The sequence below is a fragment of the Ornithorhynchus anatinus genome, chromosome X4, assembly GCF_004115215.2.
Source record: "Ornithorhynchus anatinus isolate Pmale09 chromosome X4, mOrnAna1.pri.v4, whole genome shotgun sequence".
In the NCBI taxonomy this organism is placed as follows: Eukaryota; Metazoa; Chordata; class Mammalia; order Monotremata; family Ornithorhynchidae; genus Ornithorhynchus; species Ornithorhynchus anatinus.
In genome coordinates, this window is record NC_041752.1 from 1,201,593 (window position 1) to 1,222,210 (window position 20,618).

At 61.7% G+C, this 20,618-nt stretch overlaps 2 protein-coding genes across 7 annotated transcripts; one reads left to right on the forward strand and one right to left on the reverse strand.

Moving 5' to 3' along the window:
• Nucleotides 1-1,573: 1,573 nt before the first annotated feature.
• On the forward strand, nt 1,574-5,654 carry GAPDH (glyceraldehyde-3-phosphate dehydrogenase). 2 transcript variants are annotated; one of them, XM_029054272.1, is made up of 12 exons: nt 1,574-1,653; nt 1,969-2,010; nt 3,260-3,359; nt 3,475-3,581; nt 3,671-3,761; nt 3,851-3,966; nt 4,080-4,161; nt 4,343-4,494; nt 4,602-4,680; nt 4,976-5,059; nt 5,144-5,241; nt 5,350-5,654. In XM_029054272.1, the coding sequence occupies exons 2-12, from the start codon at nt 1,988-1,990 to the stop codon at nt 5,417-5,419; spliced, it is 1,002 nt and encodes a 333-aa protein (XP_028910105.1). In that variant the 5' UTR covers nt 1,574-1,653; nt 1,969-1,987; the 3' UTR covers nt 5,420-5,654. The 2 variants fall into 2 exon arrangements, with proteins under 2 accessions (XP_028910105.1, XP_028910107.1); XM_029054274.2 differs by having other exon boundaries at nt 1,600-1,653; nt 1,966-2,010.
• A 1,075-nt stretch (nt 5,655-6,729) lies between these two features.
• IFFO1 (intermediate filament family orphan 1) lies at nt 6,730-17,960 on the reverse strand. 5 transcript variants are annotated; one of them, XM_029054161.2, is made up of 10 exons: nt 17,244-17,960; nt 12,534-12,594; nt 11,653-11,748; nt 11,282-11,422; nt 10,874-10,882; nt 9,801-9,958; nt 9,555-9,675; nt 9,125-9,217; nt 7,670-7,800; nt 6,730-7,292 (listed from the first exon to the last, which is right to left on the reverse strand). In XM_029054161.2, exons 1-10 carry the CDS (start codon nt 17,936-17,938, stop codon nt 7,193-7,195), a joined length of 1,605 nt encoding a protein of 534 aa, XP_028909994.1. In that variant the 5' UTR covers nt 17,939-17,960; the 3' UTR covers nt 6,730-7,192. The 5 variants fall into 5 exon arrangements, with proteins under 5 accessions (XP_028909994.1, XP_028909992.1, XP_028909991.1 ...); XM_029054159.2 differs by having other exon boundaries at nt 9,125-9,214; nt 9,801-9,982; XM_029054158.2 differs by having other exon boundaries at nt 9,801-9,982.
• Nucleotides 17,961-20,618: the final 2,658 nt, after the last annotated feature.

Below are 20,618 nucleotides of genomic sequence, written 5' to 3' on the forward strand. Positions count from 1 at the left end.
ATGCACAGTGAATCACCTGGAACAGGCGGCGCCCTCCACCATGACGACACCGGTGTCTGCTGCCATGACGACTGCAGGCCCCCCCCCCCCCGTCAGCTGGCCCCCAGCCGGGGCTGTGCTCCCCGGGAGCCAGGCGTGGCAGGTGGTGCACGGGTGGGTGTCCGGGGTGCTGCAGCTGCCCACCGCAGTGAAGGGGCTTCAGGTGCAATCCCTCGTTAGACAAGACGTGGGAAAGGCGCCGGGCCCAGCCCTGGGGAGGGGGTGGTCCCTGGAGGCTCCATCGCCCCACCGTGTGCACGTGAACTGGGGGAGTGACCCACGTGTGGGTCGGCCGTGCACGGGGCCCTCGCCATGTGCCTTTCCCCAGACGGCCGCTGGCCGGGAAGCCGGCTCGCTCCCACCGCTCGTTAGGGCCCCGGGAGTCGGCCCCGTGGGCCGGGAGCCAGGAATGGGCACAAGCTGCCGGGGCCAGGGGGCCCGGGGAAGGGGAGTCTTTTTGAGGCCGTGCAGGCTTTGGGATGGGGTTGCAAGGGGAAGGGGCTGAGGCCGGTCTCCCAACCCTTCTCTGCCCTTTAAGGAAAGGTCGCCACCCAGGGCCCAGCTAAACTTAGCCACTGGACTGTGGTTGGGGCGGGAGTGGGGGGGCAATGGGCTCAGGTTGCCCCCCTCCCCCGACTCCAGCCCCTCCCACGCTTCCTCACTGGCCCACATGCCCCCCGTGTCTTGGTCCCCCCCCTTTCCCCACCTCCCCGGGTGCCGCAGGAGCCTCTCCGACTCCCCGGCTGGGGCGCGGGGCGGCCCGCACGTCCCCCGGCGGGGAGGGACTTCCGCCCTCACGTCCCAACTTGGGACTTGGAGGAGGCCCGGGAATGGGGGGCCACCCTACCCGGGCCCGCACCCCATCGACGGGGCAAGTGGGGGGCCCGAGACCCCCACCATCACCAACCCCACCGCCTCCATCCATCCAACCATCCATCCCTCCATCTCTCCACCACCAGGCTCAGGCCTGGGCCGCTGCAGGCGGCTGCGGGGGAAGTTGGGGGGGGGGGGGGTTGGAGAGGGGGGAGGCTGGGGGGAGGGGACCCCCCCTTTCCTCTTCCTCAGCTGTTCCTGTGTCACTACCGTATTGTCTCGTGGAGAAGCACCAGCCCTTCCCGGCCCTGGCGGGAACGGGGCAGCCACGTGCGGCCCAGAGAAGGGGCTGGAGGCCGGGGGGCTTCCAGGCCTTCACGCCCCCCCCCCCCACTCCGACCCCTCCTCGGATCGGGCCCCCCCCCCAGCCTCGCCCCCCCGCAGAGCCCACGACACCCTCTCCCCATTGGGCCTTCTCCTTGCCCCGCACCGGCCGGTCCCGGCCCCCTCCCCACCCCAGCCCACCGCCACGTTGCTCGCCAGCCTCCGGCTCCATCCCGCCCCTCGCCCTCGTCTCCGGGGGAGGGGGAGGGAGGGGGCCGGGAAGAAAGGGGGGCGCGGCTTCTCCGAGCTATACGGCCGCACGTAGGCCAGTCCTGGGCGCCCTTGGGCTAAGAGTGGGTGCGCAGTATGGGGGGCGGGGCCTTACCCAACCCGCTTATAAGGCGCCGTTCCGACCTCCTCCTTGCGCTCTCGGCTCCTCTCTGCCACCCTTTTTCACGCCCCATCCAGCCCTGCAAGGTAAGACGAGGGAAAAAGCCAAAAAAAAAAAAAAATCATGCAAAAGAAGGAGTATTGCAAGCCTCCTCTCTCCCTCTCTGCTGGGGGGGGGGAGGTCGACCCCTGCTGCGGGGGTGGGGAGGATGATGGGGGGCGATGCTCCAGCAGGGTGGGAGGGGCCGGAGGGGGGACGTGAGGAAGAGGAGGCCGGCCATGGAGACCGGCCCCGGGGAGGGAGGGGGGCTCTGGGGTTAGTGGGGGGAGGATGCCCCTTCCCGGATCCCCCCCCCCCCCATCTCCCACCCCTTCGGGGGTCTCCTCCTGTCCTCGCAGCAGCCGTCGCCCCTGAAACAAGATGGTGAAGGTCGGAGTGAACGGGTGAGTGGGGGTGGGCGGGGCGGGGCTGTACCGAGCCCACCTTCCTCTGGGGTGGGGCTGGGAATCTCGATCCGGGGGAGGGGGGGAAGAGGGGCGCACCCCAAGGAGAGCTCAAGGTCAGCGGCTGGGGCCCGCTAGCCGCTCGCCCCTAGTCCACCAAGGTGCTTTGTGCCCGTCCCCCGTCCCTTCTCCATCCGTCCTCGGGTGGGAGTTGGGGGGGAAACCACTTGAGGCTGCCCCTTCCCGCCATCCCGGCCACGTGCGGGGTCGGAGCGGGAGACCGAATCCCATTGACCGAATCCCATTCCCATTTCCCTCCCTCCCCCTCCACCATCACCGTGTCACGCACACCCGGGGATGGGAGGGGTGGTGGAGGTTGCGGTCACCCCGGCAGCCATGTTGCAACGGGAGGAAACGAGGGCGGGAGCGGCCGTTAGGAAGCGGCGCAGCCTCCGGCCCTGTCCGTGACTCAGTCTCCCCACCCTCGGAGCGCCGGTGACGGAGCCCGTCCGGCTTGCCCGCGCGCGCAGGCGCCGGGGCCGAGGGCTCCGGTGGCCGGCCAGCGGGGAGCAGCCCCCCACCCCGGCCGCTGACCCCGGCCGGGCCGCACCCCTAAGTGGGGAGCCTTAAAGGTCACCCTGGGGATTGGGTGTCGGCCGCCCGCCCGCCCCGGGGATCCCAGAAACCAGATCCCCGCCCCGGCCAAATTTAGCCACCTGACCTTTCCGGGCCCGGGCGGCCGGCCGGGGCGGCGGGATCGACCCTCCCTCTTATCCCCCTCCTCCCTCCTCCGCCTCCGGTCAGGGCCTCGGGAGCAGAGTCCAGTGCCGTCCAACCGGGGCTGACCTGAGAGCTGGTGGAGGCGAGGGGTCACGCCCCCTCCCGCTCCCTGGTTAATCGCCAACCTTTGGTTCTCGCCCTTTGGATGGCCGGGGCGGGGATGGCTCAGGGTTGGCATGTGCTTGGCGTGTGGGCTGAGGTGGCAGGAAGATTGTGCCTGTGATTGTTCCCAGTGATTCCGGGGGAGCAAAGTCTGGGCCAGGTGGCACCGGTGGGGTCCCACCCCACCCCGGGTGGCAGGGTTGCCCAATGGCGTGGGGAAGGAAGTGGAGACACTACTCCTGCCCCACTTACGACCCGAGAGCCACCCATCTGCCTCACTTCCCGGCACCCGGGGGGTTTGCCCAGCCCCTCCCCCACCCCCAGCAGCCCCCTCCTCTCACCCTGGGTGCCGTCTCTCTCTTTCCAGATTTGGCCGCATCGGGCGCCTGGTCACCAGGGCTGCCTTTAACTCTGGCAAAGTGGAAATCGTGGCCATCAATGACCCTTTCATCGACCTCAACTACATGGTGAGGGACACATCGCTCCCCCTCCCTAGGGGGGTGGTGGCTCCGGAGGGGGGGAGGTAATTGCGGGGGGGGGGGGAGCCCCCTGACCCTCGCCCCTCTCCTCTTCCCCACCCAGGTCTACATGTTCCAGTATGATTCCACCCACGGCAAATTCCATGGCACTGTCAAGGCAGAGAATGGGAAGCTGGTAGTCAACGGGAAACCCATCACCATCTTCCAGGAGTGAGTGTCGCTAGGAACCGGGAAGCGGGGCTCCCAACCCCCCTCCCCCGGCCCTACCCGCTCTCTAACTCTCATTCTCCCCGTGCCAGGCGCGATCCCACCAACATCAAATGGGGTGAGGCCGGAGCCGAGTACGTGGTGGAGTCCACCGGTGTGTTCACCACCCTGGAGAAGGCCGGCGTGAGTGGGGGTCTGGGGTGAGGCCGTGGGGGTGGGGCCCACTCCTGGGAGGTCAGGCCCCACTCTGACGGAACCTGTCCCCTCCCCAGGCTCACCTGAAGGGAGGAGCCAAGCGCGTCATCATCTCGGCCCCTTCGGCTGACGCCCCCATGTTCGTCATGGGTGTGAACCACGAGAAATACGACAACTCCCTCAAGATCGTCAGGTGAGGGGGCGGGGGTCACGCTGCCCTTCGGTGGACGGGTGACGAGTGAAGCCAGCCCCTCCACCGCCTTGGACTCTGACTCTATCTGGTGCCCCCCCCCCCCCCCTTTACAGCAACGCCTCCTGCACCACCAACTGCCTGGCTCCCCTGGCCAAGGTCATCAATGACAACTTTGGCATCGTGGAGGGACTCATGGTGAGTGGGGGACAAAAAAACACACTTTAGCATTTGGCCCACCCTAAGTTTCCCGTTGAGGGGCGGGGGCGGCTTCCGGCGGTGGATGGGGGCACCGCAGGACCCTGCTCACCAGCGGGCAGAGCCGGCCGGGCCCGACCCCCTCCTCACAGGCGCTTTTTTCCCTCCTCCCACCCCCCAGACCACAGTCCATGCCATCACAGCCACCCAGAAGACGGTAGATGGCCCCTCCGGCAAGCTGTGGCGTGATGGACGTGGGGCTGCCCAGAACATCATCCCAGCCTCCACTGGGGCTGCTAAGGCTGTGGGCAAGGTCATCCCTGAGCTGAACGGGTAAGAGTTGGCACAGCGTGTGACTTTTGGGGGTGGAGGGGGTGTGGCTCCCCACCCTCCAAACCCCACCCCTCACCACTTTGCCTTCCTCTCCTCCCCACGTGCAGGAAGCTCACAGGCATGGCCTTCCGTGTCCCCACCCCTAACGTGTCCGTGGTCGACCTGACCTGCCGTCTGGAGAAACCGGTAAGAGGGGGAGTCGGGAGGACCTGGGTTCTAATCCCGACTCTGCCCGTCTGCTGTGTGACTTTAAGCAAGTCACTTCACTTCTGGGCTTCGGTCACCTCATCTGTAAATGGGAATTAAGACTGGGAGCCCCATGTGGGATCTACCCTTACGCTTATCAATGCCTGTCAAGTAGTCAGCACTTAATACCCTTTTCTTTTCGTAAATGGGGGTTGGACCGGGGGCGTTCTGGAGTGAGTTAAGTAGAGAGTCCTTTCTTCCCTTGCCCCCCACCACCCTGTCCCATCTCTTCCAGGCCAAATACGATGATATCAAGAAAGTGGTGAAGCAGGCCTCTGAGGGCCCTCTCAAGGGGATCCTGGGCTACACGGAGGACCAGGTGCGGGGGCGAGGGGTCACGGGGGGCAGGGGGTGGGGAGGGCCGGGCCGCGACCTCATGTAACACTTACCCCTGGCGCCGCAGGTGGTCTCCTGTGACTTCAACAGTGACACCCACTCCTCTACCTTCGACGCTGGTGCGGGCATCGCCCTCAACGACCACTTTGTCAAGCTCATCTCCTGGTATGCAGGCGGGGGTGGGATGGCAGGTGGGGAGGGGGAGAGGGCGGGGCCTCGCACGGGGCAGAGGCGGCGGCCTGCTCCCTCTCACCCCCTCTGCCTTCTCCGCAGGTACGACAACGAGTTTGGCTACAGCAACCGTGTGGTGGATCTGATGGTCCACATGGCTTCCAAGGAGTGAGCGGGCCCCGGCCCCCACTTGTCCTCCCCACCCTGCTACGGTCGAAGGGGAGCGGAGCTCTGCCGCTGGGGAGCCCCCTGCCCCAATTTCACGTTCTTCCTCCTCACCCACTGAAGCCTCTCTCCTCCTCCTCCTCCTCCTCCCCTCCCCACCCCAACCAGTCCCCAACCCCCTAGGAGGGGAAGGGGCCTAGAGCTGTGCCCTGTACCATCAATAAAGTCAGCACTGTATCCAACGACTCTCCTCTCCTTTCTGCCTGGGGGGGGGGGCTGTGGTGGGGGGCAACTGTGGCCCCCTCGTTACCCGGCACCATGCAACTCAGCAGGGGCAGATGAGCTCAGCTCACTGCGTGGCTGAAGGGAAGCCCAGTTGGTGCTTTTCCATCCCGCTTAACCCAATGCTATTGCAGAGGGCTTCCTCTGTGCATAACACTGTCCTAAGCATGCATGAGCAAACTCAAGGCCAAGAGGCACCCTTGCTCTTTGCCCACACAGAGCTAACAACCTAGTAGAGTAGAGGAGATTTAGGCTAGAATGAATCACAGGTCGGGGAAAGCAGCAGTAGTGGACGATACATTTGTAAATTAGGGGGAAGAAAGTGAGAGGATGCCCCTGCTTGAGGGGGGTTGAAGGGGTGATTGATTGGGGCGTCCTGATTTTATTTATACTCTCCTTAGCACTAGTGTCTCTCTGTATAGTTTTTTTTTATGGTATTCAAGCACTTGGTGCCAAATAGGGGGATACAGCAGTGCTTGGCACAAAGTGAGCATTTACCAAATACCACCGTTATTATTCTTGAAGTCAGTGAGGTTGGACACAGCCCAGCTCCCCCATGGGACTCGGTCTTAATCCTCATTTTACAGATGAAGTGACTTACCCAGTCTCCCACAGCAGACAAGTGGCGGAGCTGGAATTGGAACCCAGGCCCCTGCTCTTCCCAATAGACCACTCTAGCTACATATTTTTGAGGTTTATCCTCTATTGGAATGGGCCCCTACTTCTATTTACACTTCCCTTATCTGGAGTTTGTCCCTTAACGGAATGGGAGGCAGGGAATTAAAATTCTGCTCATCCCAGGTCCCTCATTCACCATCCCATGCCTTTAGTACTACATAGCTTGGGCCCGAGGGGGAGCTCAGTTAACCCCCATGGGGCCTGGGATGCACCATCCCCTTTTCCTTTTCCACAGCCAAGTCCTAAGATAGGGGTTGGGGGAGACAGGGTGGACTGGGCGGTGGCTGGGCTGCCCCGGGCTCCCACCACCCATCCTGCCCCCTCCCCATTGTCAAGACGCCACAGCGTGGCCAGAGGTGGACAGAATGACCCCTTTAATGCATGGCACTTGGGGCGAGGGGGGCAGAGGGGCGTGTGCCCTCTTCTGGGGGTTACATACATACATACGTACACACACACCCAAACACGCAAAACACGGACAGAGCAGCGAAGCCAGCAGCGGGGTCGGCTCCGTCCCAGCCTCCCCCCGAGGCAGCAAGAACCTCGGCTGGGGCCTGTGCCCACCAGCACTGTCCAGTTCAAACCAGTGAGTCCAGTTAGCACCAGTAACAGGGGCCAAAGGTGGAGGTCTGGCTCCAGCCAGCAGGGAGGAGGAGGAAGGCAGGGCCCCCATCCAGCAGCAACTGTAGTCCGGGCCTGGGAAGGGGAAAGGGGCGGCAGCCGGATGCACCGCGGCCCCATCCCTCCCTCCGTCCCTTCGTCTGGGGGAGGCCCCTGGAGTGGGCGCAGTGGGGGTGGGGGGCCGAAGGAGGGGCGTCCCCTATCTCGTGGAGTCGTCAGATGGGCCATGGTGATCGGCTTCCTCGGCCTGGCTGGCCGACGCGTCGGTGGAGGGAGCCGGGGGGAAAGCAGGACACTTCCTGGAAGAAGAGAGCCGTCACCCCGGAGGCCCCTCTCTCCCTCCCTCGGGGTGGGTGGAACGCCCCTTCCCGGCTCCCCCAAGGCGGGCCCTCAACCCCAACTCTACTTCCTCCTTGACTCGGGGAGACTCCTTGACTGAGGGGGCTACCCCGGCTCCGGTCCCCCCGGCAAATGGTCCCCGGGCAGGCTTTGCAGGAAGCGGTGGGACTCGGGCCGTGTCGGTGCCCATCTCCTGTACCATTCAAGACTCTAAACTCCTCCCGGGCAGGGACCGAGGGCAGGGGCTGTGGCTCCCCGACTTCGGTTGGACGGATCGGGGCCGGCTCCCGGGGGCTGAGTGCCCACCCCCCACAAACCCCACGGGCGGCGCCCTCACCGGTCTCCAGACTGGGTGATGAGGCGGCGACAGGTCTCCATCTGCACGTCCAGCCCGCGCTTCATGCTGCACATCTCCATGTACTCGTGCAGGTGCCGGTTCATGTCCTTCTTGGCCGTGGCCAGCTCCAGCTGCGGCGAGAGGGACCCGAGGCGGTGAGGGGGTGGGGGAGGTGGACCGGACCGGTCATCGGCCGTCCCACATCAGGCAGGAGGAAGCGGGGGGACAGGGCCACCGCCCTTCACGTCCAACCCACTTCCTCTCCCTCGGTGCTCGCTGGCTTCGAGCAGATGGCTGTTTTTGTTCATACGGTTGGGTTTATTGAGTGCTTACTGGGTGCTGAGCACTGTACTAAGCACTTGGGAGAGTACAAGAGAACGATAGACTCATTCCCTGCCCACAACGAGCTTTCGGTCTAGAGACTGGTTTGTTCTGGCCAAGCCCACTGCAGGTTTACCGGGTAGGTCTTCTTGCTTCCCTGCTTAGCCTGGAAGCCCTTCCAGGGCAGGGACTGGGTTTTCCTATTCTTATGGTTTGCTCCTGAGTGCCCAGTACGACCCCCAGCCCCCAACAGGTGCGCGATACAGCACTGGGCCAATCCTAGGGTCGCTGCTGAATTCGGACTCGCCAGCTCATCGCCGTGGACCCCAGATGGGGGTCAGGGGCGGGCACGGAATCGAGGCCTAAACAAAAGGCCGAGGAGTCCAGAGGAAGACAGGCAGGGGACTAAAGGAATTCCAGGGCTCTCTCGCCAAGGGAATCGAGATGGGAGCGGGAATAAAGGCACAGGTTTGTGTTCCTGAGAGGGGTGCAAAGCTGGGGAGGAGAGGCGTGTTGGGTGGGGAGAATCAGGCCTGTTCTACAAGGCTACAGAGTCCCTGAAGTCACCGGGCCTCACAAATGGTGGGCCTGCTTGTTGCGGGAACGTCAGGCAAGCCCTGCTCCTCCCTCCCTCTCTGCATTTCCTTCCTCCCACAGGCCAGTTGCCCGGGAGAGAGCTGGCTCTTTGAAGGGGGGCAGGGCAGGGCCACCAGAAGATGGACGAAGCCAAGGGGAACAAGGGGAGGGGCGGGACGGGGGAACAAAGGGGCTGGGAGCTGGTTGCTGCCTGGAGGAGGGGGCTGGGGCTTAAGTCACCGGGTCAAAGGGCAGGCTGGAAAGCTGGGGCAGGAGGAGAGAGTGGGAGCGGGAAGCTGAAGCTATTGACCTCTGGAAGTCATTTAACTCCTCTGTGCCTCAGTTCTTATCTGTAAAATGGGGATTAAGATTGTGAGCTCTATGCAGGATGTGGACCGTGTCCAACCTGATTAGTTTGTACCTGTACCCCAGTGCTTAGTACAGTGCCCGGCACATAGTAAGCGCCTAACAAATAACATTTTTTCAAAAAAAAGGCCCATTCCGTGGCCCTCCAGTCGGTCGCCCTCTCGCCCACCGGTCTCCTCTCCTCCTCCTCACCTCAATCTGGTCGATGGTCTCCTGGTACTCCTTCTCCCGGGATTTGAACAGGGACTCCGTGTCCTTGATTACTTTCTCCAGACTGTCTTCCTGCTGTTGGGGGCCAGGCGGGGGAGGAGGAAGGGCCAGGCATGGGAGGGGAGAAAGGCAGGCAGGGAGGGAGGGAGGGGAGGAGGGAGAAATATTAAAAGCAGGAGGGGAAAGAGGAGAGGCCAAGAGAAGGAAGGTTGGGGAGGCCGAGGGAGGCTGAGAATCAGGGAATGTGTCCGTTACATTGTTGTATTGTACTCTCCCAAGCGCTCAGTACAGTGCTCTGCACACAGGAAGTATTCGATAAATGTGACTGACTGACTGAATGAATGAATAAATGAATGAATGGGATCAGGGAGCCGGAGATGGGGAGGCCCCGGGGGGCCGGGGGGACTGGCACCTCGCCCTGAGCTTCCGCGGCCGCCATGGCGTAGCCCGAGAAATCTTCCCACAGCAGGAGCGTCTCCTCCGTCTCCTCCCAGGTCAGACTGTCGCAGTCGTCCTCAAAGTCGTACTCCCGCCTGGAGATGGGGGAGCGGAGGGGTTGGGGGGGGAGTCGCATCACCGAGGGGCTCCCCAGGCTGGGAGAGGGGTGCGCGGAGATACCCCGCCTCGCAGCTGAGCGAGCACCTGCCGCCCGACTCACAGCTGATTGAGCATGCGCTGCATCTCCTCGTTGATGCTCAGGGCCGTGCTCTCGTCTTCGTCGCCGGCAGGCTGGCGCGGCCCATCCCCCTCGGGCTGGGGGGCCTCCTCCTCGCCCACCGCTTTGCGGTCCCTCTTCCGCCCCGCCATGGCCGGGACCTTGATGGGAGACAAGTGCAGAGACTACAGAGGCGAGGCCGGAGCAGGGGCGGGGGGCAGAGGGACACACAAGCCGGGGAGGACGGGTTGGAGGGGACAGAAACGCAGCCACCAACACAGACACAGAGAGACGCAGCCCAGCCCTCCCTTCCCCGCCGATGCCGGACCCCCACTGATGACCCCCACGGAGAGGAAGCCCGGGGGTGGGGCGGTAGCGGGGTGGGGGGGACGGTGAGACGGGGCCGGGGAAGAGGGCTAGAAGGAGGAGGCAGGTGGAGGAGACGGACCAGGGTCCGGGAGAGGTGGGCTGGCTTTGACCACAGAAAGGAGGGAAGGCGATTCCTAAAATGTCTTTTACCAAAATGACTCAACAGAGGATAGATCGATGGTACTTATTGGGAGCTTCCTGCGTGCAGTACTAAGAGCTCTGGGAGAGGACATTACGACAGAGTTGGCGGATATGTTTCCTGCCCACAACGAGCTTAAGGTCTAGAGGGGAAGACAGACATTAATAAATAATTTATAATTTATAGATACGTTCCTGAGCGCCACGGGGCCGAGGGTGCGGCTAGTACCAAATGCCCAAAGGTCGGAGATCCAAGGGCATAGATGATGCGGAAGGGAGAGGGAGCCAGGGAGAAGAGGGCTTAACTGGGGAAGGCCAGAGAAGCAGTGTAGGTGTGTGTTTTGGGGGTGGGGGGGGGGGGGGGGGCCGGACTGTGGAGGAGGACCCAAAGAGTGAAGGAAAGGGGGAGACGGAGAGGAGGGAAGGAGGGGCGCGGAGGCAGGCAGAGAGTCACAGAGACCGGCCGAGAGAAGTTGGCACTGAGAAGCCAAGAAGGGGTCCGAGTCGCCAGCCAGCCCTCCGGGTTAGTTTAGAAGCTGGTGAGGGAGGGGCGCGAGGTTGGAACTAACCAGCTTCTTCTGGGGAAAGCAAGGGGGTGCGGGCAGAGGGGGTGGGGCGGGCAAGAAGAGAAGCGGACGGGAGAGAGAGAGAGAGGGAGGGAGGGAGAGAGGTGGTGTTAGAGCGAGAGCTTGCTGGGTCGGTAGGGAGGTTACCCCTCGCCCGCGGCTCCGCCTCGCCCCTCCCCCCAACCCCGTGCCCCTCGGGTCCCGGGGAGGTTCCGGAGAGAGCAGGCCGGGTGGCGGGGGGCAAAGGGGGACGGGGACGAGGGCGTCGCCGGTCAGGGTGGGAGGAGGGAGGAGGCGGTGCTCAGCGGGGGAGAGGGAGGTGCCGGGGGGGCCGGCCGGGCCTCGCCGCCCCCCCCGGCCGCCCACCCTCCTGGCCGCCCGCCGGTCTGCCCACCCATCCCGCTGCCTCACCTGGAACATCTGGATCACGTCCTCGCAGTTGCGCTGCTGGGCCACGTCACAGAGCTTGGCCGTGATGTCGATGCGGCGGCAGATGTCCATGTCCACCTTCATGGCTTTCTCCTGGATCTTGGTGTCCAGCTCCGTCAGGTTCTGTCCCGCGGGGGAGGCAGTCGGGGAGAGGTCAGGGGGCAGCCCCCTCTCCCAGGCCCACCACGGCACCTGTTACCCCACGCCCCCCGAGAGCGGCGATTGAGAGACCTGGGGCAGGGGTCCCACAGCACTCTGCTCTGACTTTGCCCCCTTGGCAGGCCTCACCCCCAGGTGTGGGAGAGGAAGCGGTGGCGAGGGCACGGGCGGGGGCACGGGCACATTACACTCACATTGCTCATAAGGCCCTTGAAGACCACCAGTTCAGCTTTGAGCTGTTCCACCTTCATAGCCAGCTCCTCCTGGCAAGCTTCGGCCTCCTGGGCTTCCTGTCAGGGAGGAGACGGGCACTGGTGACGCTGCCGGACCCAGGGAGGAGATGGGCACGGGGTTGGGGGTCTGTGGAGGAGGTCACCGCCAATCCCCAGAGGTGGGAATGAGGTCGGGGACTGGAAATAGGGGAGGAAATATAGGGTAAATGGACAAAAGGAAGAGTGTACCCCTTACTCGCTCCCTTTATTCATCCCCCCTCTCAGCCCCACAGTGCTTATGTCCACATCTGTCATTTATTTACTTATATCAATGTCTGTCTCTCCCTTTAGACTGTAAGCTCAGTGTGGGAAGGGAATTGTCTGTTATATTGTTATATCGTACCTCCCAAGTGCTTAGTACAGTGCCCTGCACATGGTCAGTGCTCAATAAATATGATTGACTGATTGACTAGTGGAGAGCGCCCGGGGCCTGGAGTCAGTAGTCCTCAGTTCTAGTTCCAGCCCGGCTGCTGTGTGACCTTGAGAAAGTCACTTCACTTCTCTGGGCCTCCGATTCTTCATCTGTGACATGGGGAAAGTAATCCTAATCCCTGCCTCATCCTGCCTCACAGGCATAACGTGAGGCCAGAAATGACAGCGACTGGGAAAATAAAAGTACTACATGATAGAGCTGTGAGAGAAGGGGAAGAGGAAGTGCAGGAGCCAAAAGGAGTGTCTCTGGAGACGAAAGGAAGGGAGGGGAGGGCAGGGGAGGGTAAAGAAGGGGAGAGGAGAGGAGGAGAGGAGAGGAGGAGAGGGGCGGGGAGGGGAGAGGATAGGGGAGGAGAGGTCCCACCCCTCACCTCCTGAAGCTCGGACACCCGCTCCTGAAGCTGAACCCGTACGGTGTACTCCTCTTCCCACCTGGCAGACAAGGAAGATAAGCGACGGTAGTTGAGTGACCGGCAGGTCCTCCCTCGGCCCCCAGCTTCCGGCCGGCAGGGGCGGCCTGGGGGTGGGACCGGCCGGGACCAGCGGACCCTCCCTGTCCCGGCATGGCTGCAGCTGCCGAGTGCGGCCCCGACCCAGCCGCTCCCCCATCCGCCCGCCCGCCCGCCCGCCCGTCGGAGGACTAGGCTGGCCAGCTGCCGGCCCGGCTCTCCGCGGGCGCGCACCACCAACTATATTTAAGAGCAGCTGCCACCGCAAGGCTCCCTTCGCCGCTCGCTGCCTTCTCTTCCCAGCAACAGCCGGCCAGTCCATCTAACCCCTCTTTTTTTCTTTTTTATGATATTTGTTAAACACTTTACCGGTTCCCAGGCAATGTACTAAGTACTGGGGTAGATACAAGCTCATCAGGTTGGACACAGTCCATGTCCTACAGGGTGCTCACAGATGAGGTAACTGAGGCTCAGAGGAGTGAAGTGACCTGCTCAAGGTCACACAACCGGCAAGTGGCAGAATCGCGATGAGAACCCGGGTCTTTCTGACTCCCCTGAAATCTCCTGCCTGGCCCTAGCCTGTGCCCCTGCCAAGGGGGCCACGTGAGGTGTGTGGAGGGCGTGGATTCCCCCGCAGCCAGAGTTGACCAGTAGCCCGGATGGGGATATCCAGGCCCCTCTCCAACCCCCACCTCATCCCGACTAGGGCCGGCCTGGAGAAGCCGGGAAGTGAGGAGGCTCAGGACGGTGATGGCAGGAAGGGAGATGGTGGAAATAACCTCACTTGGAAGAAAACTCCTCCTGGACCCCGGCCCAGAGGGACAGGCCTTGTTGGGAGCCTGGCCCCATCACCCATCACAGTGGGAGCTGCCTCCAGTGGCATGGGGTCTGGCCCAAGGCTTCTCACAGATCTCTGCCCCATCACCTCTTGGAAGGGAGGGTGGGGAGTGAGGGGGCAGAGAGAGAGGAAGAGAGAGAACCCAATCCAGGAGAGGCGGAGGAAGGCAGAGCCTGAATAAGAGGTGGCAGGAGGCAGGGCCGAGGCGAGGGCCCCCTCTGGCCCCGGTGTCCTCGGAGACCCAAGAGAACCAACTGGCGGTTCTGGAGTCCAGCCCGTCCTCCCTCCTCCCCTGCGGCCCGCCCCCAGCTCTCCGCTCCTCCTTGCTCCCCTGGCCTCGCCCTCCTCCGCCAGAGCCTTGGCCGCCCCCATCTGCAATGCAGCGCTCCTAATTATAACAACTCACTGCAGCACGGCTCGCCTGCCCCCCAGCCCCGCTGGGGAGGCGGACCGGACGTCCGGACGCTGGGGCCCGCTGCCCGCTGCCGCCGTTGCCAGCTCCCCGGCTTGCCCAGCCCAGCCGGAGGCTCTCACTGCTTCCTCCACCCTAGAGGGCCATCGAACCCCGACGCTGTGGCCCGTGGGGGAGTTGGGGGGCCAAGCCGACAGCACCCACTCTCCCAGGGAGCCAGATGGGAATGGGGGGGGTCCTTGGGGAGAGGGGAGAGCAGCTTTTTATGGGTCCCCCAAATCCATGGGGATGAAGGTATCGTGGGATTGGAACCAGGGAGGTCTGCACAAGTACCTCTGACCCTCTTGACAAAGGTCACCCCGGGAATCACTGCGGTCCTCCCTCTCTCAGCATCCCTCCTGCTGCCAGGCTGGGCTAAGGCTGAGGTTATACCTGGGGTCTCAAAGAGGGTGAAGAGAATGGGAGGGGTGTGGGGGCGGGGGGCGGGGAGGCCGGGGGTTAAGGGGACGGGACCACAGGGGCTCGGGATAAGTGGCATCGTGCTGAGTCGAGCAGCCCCGAGGGCCCGGCCCGGCCATCCCCGCAGCTGGGGACCATGCCCACGCCGGTGGTCCCAGAGCGGGATTCACACCAGGAGCTCAGGAGGCCCAACCCTTCTCAGAAGCCCCCAGCTCAGGGGCCCCTGGAGGCTGATGCCACAGTGGTGGCCGGGGCTGGCCCACGTTACTACGGGTAACGTAACTACAAATTACTGCAATTACCACCTGCCACTTGTCGGCTGTGTGACCTTAGGCAAATCGCTTTACTTCTCCGGGCCTCGGTTACCTCATCTGTAAAATGGGGATTGAGACTGCGAGTCCCACGTGGGTCAGGGATTGTGTCCAACCTGATTTGCTTGTATCCACCCCAGGGCTTAGTACAGCTCCTGGCGCACAGTAACCACTTAAAAAACGCCACAATTGTTATTAATATGATTAAGTTCATAGCCTGGCTCATTCTAGTCCTCTCCGAGTCCGTAGGTCCCTGCCCCCCAAACAGCGTGGCTCAGTGGCAAGAGGCCAGGCTTGGGAGTCAGAGGTCATGGGTTCTAATCCCGACGTCTTGTCACTTTGTCAGCTGTGTGACCTTGGGTAAGTCGCTTAACTTCTCTGTGCCTCAGTTACCTTATCTGTAAAATGGAGATTAAGATGTGAGCCCCACATGGGGCAACCTGATTACCTTGTATCGCTCCCAGTGCTTAGAATTCATTCATTCATTCAATAGTATTTATTGAGCGCTTACTATGTGCAGAGCACTGTACTAAGCGCTTGGGATGAACAAGTCGGCAACAGATAGAGACAGTCCCTGCCGTTTGACGGGCTTACAGTCTAATCAGGGGAGACGGGCAGACAAGAACAATGCTTGGCACATAGTAAGAGCTTAATAAATGCGACAATTATTATCAGTATTATTATTCTACTCACAACCCACCTGGACATCACTGGGTCCACCCCACCACGGCCAGTGCCCCCCTCCCAGGGTTGCTCCCAGCCTGAGCTGGGGCAAGGCTGGCACAGTCCTGGTCCTGCCAGCCAGCGCCCGGGCATGCCGCTTGAGAAGCAGCGTGCCTAGTGGATAGAGCCCAGTCCCGAGAGACAGAGGGACCTGGGTCCTAATCCCGACTCGGCCACTTGTCTGCTGTGGGAAAGTCACTTCACTGGGCCTCAGTTCCCTCATCTGTAAAATGGGGGTGAAGACTGTGAGCCCCATGGAGGGTAGGGACCGTGTCCAACCCGATATGCTCATATCCACCCCAGGGCTTAGAACAGTGCCTGGCAATAGTATGCACTTAAAAAATGATACAATTATTATTAATGATTAGGATCAGGAGAGAGGGAGAGAGAGATATGGCTGTGAGAGTCTGAGGCACCCCTGGGGTCAGTCCCTCCCACCGTCCCCGGCACAGCGTAATGTCGGGCGGGACCCGGAGCCGAGCCCATTTCTCCGGGGCGGAGTGTGGACTCCCACCAGAGCCCACGTCACAGGGCATGGCTCCTGACTTAAAGCTCACCTCCTCCAAGAGGCCTTCCCAGACTGAGCTCCCCTTTTCCCTCTGCTCCCTCTACTCCCCCCTTCACCTCTCCTCAGCTAAGCCCTCTTTTCCCCCCTTTCCCTCTGCTCCTCCCCCTCTCCTTTCCCCTCCCCTCAGCACTGTACTTGTCCGTTCAACTGTATATAGTTTCATTACCCTATTTATTTTGTTAATGAGATGTACATCATCTTGATTCTATTTATTTGCTATTGTTTTAATGAGATGTTCCTTCCCTTGATCCTATTTATTGCTATTGTTCTCGTCTATCTCCCCCGATTAGACTGTAAGCCCGTCAAAGGGCAGGGACTGTCTCTATCTGTTACCGATTTGTACATTCCAAGCGCTTAGTACAGTGCTCGGCACATAGCAAGCGCTCAATAAATACTATTGAATGAATGAATGAATGAATGAGTGCGTTTAGCCACAGTGGCTGCTCAGAGCCCTCGGCCTCTCTGAGCTCGGGCTGAGGACGGTGCCAGCTGTTCCCTTCCCCCGGCGGGGTTCCCGGGGTTCCCCCGGTCTCCCCCTCCGGCTCCCAGGCTGCTGGGGAAGCAACACCCCTAGAGAGCACTCGTGCCCGTGCCCCCAACCCTGCCAGGCCCCGCTGTGGCACGTGAGTGATTCATAGGGAGATGATCCGCTTACGTCCCTTTACGCTGCCAGCCATCACAGCCACAGTCCCGGACATCCGTTTCTCGGCTAGGCCCCTCGCCCGCCCCGGAGACCTCCGGTCACCCCCTCCTGCTGGCCCCCCACCTCAGGTCCTGGCCCTGGGGGGGGGGAGGGAGGGTCTGGGGAAGGGGGCTTGGTGTGAGTAAATCCGGGGGCACCGCTGGACTCCTAGGCCCCAGATTTCAAGAGACCGTTTGTAGCTCCTCACGGCGGTGATGGTAATAACGCTGACGACGATGACGGTAACGACAATAACGACAACAGCAAAAAGCGGTCGCTCCATCCCGAGCGCCGGCGTCGACAGAAGCCCCAGCCCGGCGCTTAGAACGGAACCTGGCGCGCAGCGAGCGCTTAACGGATGCCATCGTTATCATGAGTCACACCGGTCAGCTGTGCGACCTCGGGCAAGTCACCGAACCCCTCTGTGCCTCAGTGACCTCCTCTGGAAAATGGGGATGAAGACCGTGGGCCCCACGTGGGACGACCCCATCACCCCGTATCTAGCCCCGGGTTGGGAGCGGCGCTCGGCCCCTAGCGAGCGCTTAACCGGCACCCACACCGTCGACGTACGTAGACGGGGCAGGTCCCTTTCGGGGTGGCCGTGGGTCGGGGCTCCCCCCCAACCCCGGGGCCGGTTACCTGCGCTTGTACTCGTCGCGCTCCCGCTTGACTTTGGCCAGCACGTTGTAGAGGGCCCGGATCTCGGGGGTGATGGTGTCGATCTGGACGCCCACGCCATCGGGATGCACCCACGACAGGCCGGGCCCCTGCACCAGGGTGGGCTCCAGCCCGGGCCCCAACCGGCGGGCGTGCGAGAAGGACCAGATGGTGCCGGGCACGAAGCGGGCCGACGAGGAGTAGCCCGGGCCGGGCGGGGCCGGGGGGACCGTCGGGGCCGTCGGGGTCGTCGGGGCGGTCCCGGGAGGGCGGGCGGGGGAGGCCGGCACCCGGGCGGAGGGTCGCGGGGCCCCGGCGGGGCGGAGCGGGCGGAGGGGGGGCAGGAGGGAGGTCTGCACGGCCTGGTGCCGGCGGTGGGGCGGGGGGCCGCGGCGGGCCTGCTGTCCGTCCTGGAGGGCCTGCTGCAGCTCCTTCTCCAGGAGCCGGTTGCGCCGCTCCAGCTCGTGGACCTTGGCCAGGAAGCAGCGGAACCGCAGGTTGAGGGTCTTCAGGACGTTGATGTTGGAGCCCAGGTCGTTGCGGAGCGCCATGGCGGCGGGACCCCCGGGTCCCCCCGGGGGGGAGAGGGCGGCCGGAGGGGGCTCCGGGACGGGCCGCGCCGGGCCCCGCCGCTCCTGCGGCCGGGGGCAGGGGTCGGGCCCGAATAACGGATTCATGGCGGAGCCGGCGGCCTGGAGGCCCGGGCCGGGGGACGGGCGGGGCGGGGGGCGGGCCGGGGGCGGCCGGGGGGCGGGCCGGACCCCGCCGCAGCCAATCCCAGCGCCTCCCCCTCCCACGGGCTCCTTCCCCCGCTCCGGGAGACCCACGTGGCTCCCCCAAACCCCCCCTGATGATAACGATGGTATTTCTTAAGCCCTTACTAGGGGCACAGCACTGTTCTAAGCGCTGTGCGGGGAAGATTAGACTGTAAGCCCCTCAAACGGCAGGGACTGTCTCTATCTGTTGCCGACTTGTTCATTCCAAGCGCTTAGTACAGTGCTCTGCCCCTAGTAAGGGCTCAATAAATACTACTGAATAATTCAGGGGAATCAGATTGGCTCACCGTTTATAATCCCTATTTTTCCAGATGAGGTCACTGAGGCCCAGAGAAGTGACCGGCCCACGGTCGCACGGCCGACAAGCGGTGGAGCCGGGATTGGAACCGACGACCTCTGACTCCCAAGTCTGGGGTCTTTCCGCTAAGCCACAAGGCTTCTCTATAGTCATAATAGTAACAATGTTGGTATTTGTTTAACGCTTACTATGTGCAGGGCACTGTTCTAAGCCCTGGGGTAGATACAGGGTCATCAGGTTGTCCCACGTGAGGCTCACAGTCTCAATCCCCATTTTACAGATGAGGGAACTGAGGCACAGAGAAGTGAAGTGACCTGCCCACAGTCACACAGCTGACAAGTGGCAGAGCCGGGATCAAACCCATGACCTCTGGCTCCCAAGCCTGCGCTCTTTCCACTGAGCCACGCTGAAAAAAAAATAAAATAAATGTTGGTATTTGTTAAGCGCTTACTATGTGCAGAGCACTGTTCTAAGCGCTGGGGTAAACACAGGGGAATCAGGTTGTCCCACGTGGGGCTCACAGTCTTAATCCCCATTTTACAGATGAGGGAACTGAGGCACAGAGAAGTTAAGTGACTTGCCCACAGTCACACAGCTGACAAGTGGCAGAGCTGGGATTCGAACTCATGAGCCCTGACTCCAAAGCCCGTGTGTCACCGCGGGGCTGAAGTGACTTGCCCCGCGGTGACACAGCCAAAAAGTGGTGGAGCCGGGATTAGAACCGACGACCTCTGACTCCGAAGCCCGTGATCTTTCCACTAAGTCACGCTGCTTCTCTATACTCATAATAATGATGATATCTCTTAAGCGCTTACTCTGTGTGCAGAGCGCCGTTCTAAGTGCCGGGGTAGATAAAAGGTAATCAGGGGGTCACAGTCTTCATCCCCATTTTACAGATGAGGTAATGGAGGCACAGAGATGTGAAGTGACTTGCCCAAAGTGACACAGCTGACAGGTAGCAAAGCTGGGATTAGAACCCATGACCACCGACTCCCAAGCCCGTGCTCTTTCCATTGAGCCAGGCTGCTTCTCATAGACTCCTAGACTGTGAGCCCCTTGTCGGGCAAGAATTCTCTCTCCGGTGCCATACTGTACATTCCAAGCACTTAGTACAGTGCTCTGCACAGAGTTAAGTGCTCAATAAACACGATTAAATAAATGAGTCACAAGGACCCGGCCTCTAATCCCTGCTCCCGTGACCCTGGGCAATTCGCTTTACTTCTCTGGGCCTCAGTTACCTCATCTGGAAAATGGGGATTAAGAGCACGAGCCCCAAGTGGGAGAAGCAGCGTGGCTCAGTGGAAAGAGCCCGGGCTTTGGAGTCAGGGCTCATGAGTTCGAATCCCGGCTCAGCCACTTGTCAGCTGTGTGACTGTGGGCAAGTCACTTCACTTCTCTGTGCCTCAATTCCCTCATCTGTAAAATGGGGATTAAGATTGTGAGCCCCACGTGGGACAACCTGATTCCCCTATGTCTACCCCAGCGCTTAGAACAGTGCTCGGCACATAGTAAGCGCTTAACGAATACCAACATTATTATTATTATTACAGGGACTGGGCCCACCCCCAGCGCTTAACACACTGTAAGCACTTGAAAACCACCATCACAATCTCCTTCTCACCCCCCAGGAGGGCTGTGGGACCTCTGCTAGCCCCCAGCCTTAACAGGCCCACCCCCACAACTCCTTCAAGTTTTATTTTTTTTTAATGGCACTTGTTAAACGCTTAGTATATGTCAATATCTTTACAGGCTGGGGTAGATGCAGGGTAGCCGGGATGAAATACTGACCCCACAAGGGGCTCACAGTCGAGGTACGGAGGATTGAATCCCCACTTTGCAGTTGAGGAAACTGAGGCCCAGAGAAGTGACGTAACCAAGGTGACATAGACAGAAGGCAGGGCCAGGTAATAATAATGTTGGTATTTGTTAAGTGCTTACTATGTGCAGAGCACTGTTCTAAGCGCTGGGGTAGACACAGGGGAATCAGGTTGTCCCACGTGGGGCTCAGTCTTAATCCCCATTTTACAGATGAAGTAACTGAGGCCCAGGGAAGTGAAGTGACATGCCCACAGTCACACAGCTGACAAGTGGCCGAGCCGGGATTCGAACCCATGACCTCTGACTCCAAAAGCCCGGGCTCTTTCCACTGAGCCACGCTGCTTCTCAGGTGGCAGGCTCCTTCTTCCTCCTCAGGTTTAACCACCCCCCCAACCCTCAAACAGTCAGCCCTTGCTGGCCCTGGGCCACAGCAGGCCTGGCCTGCCTATCCTCATCCCATGCCCC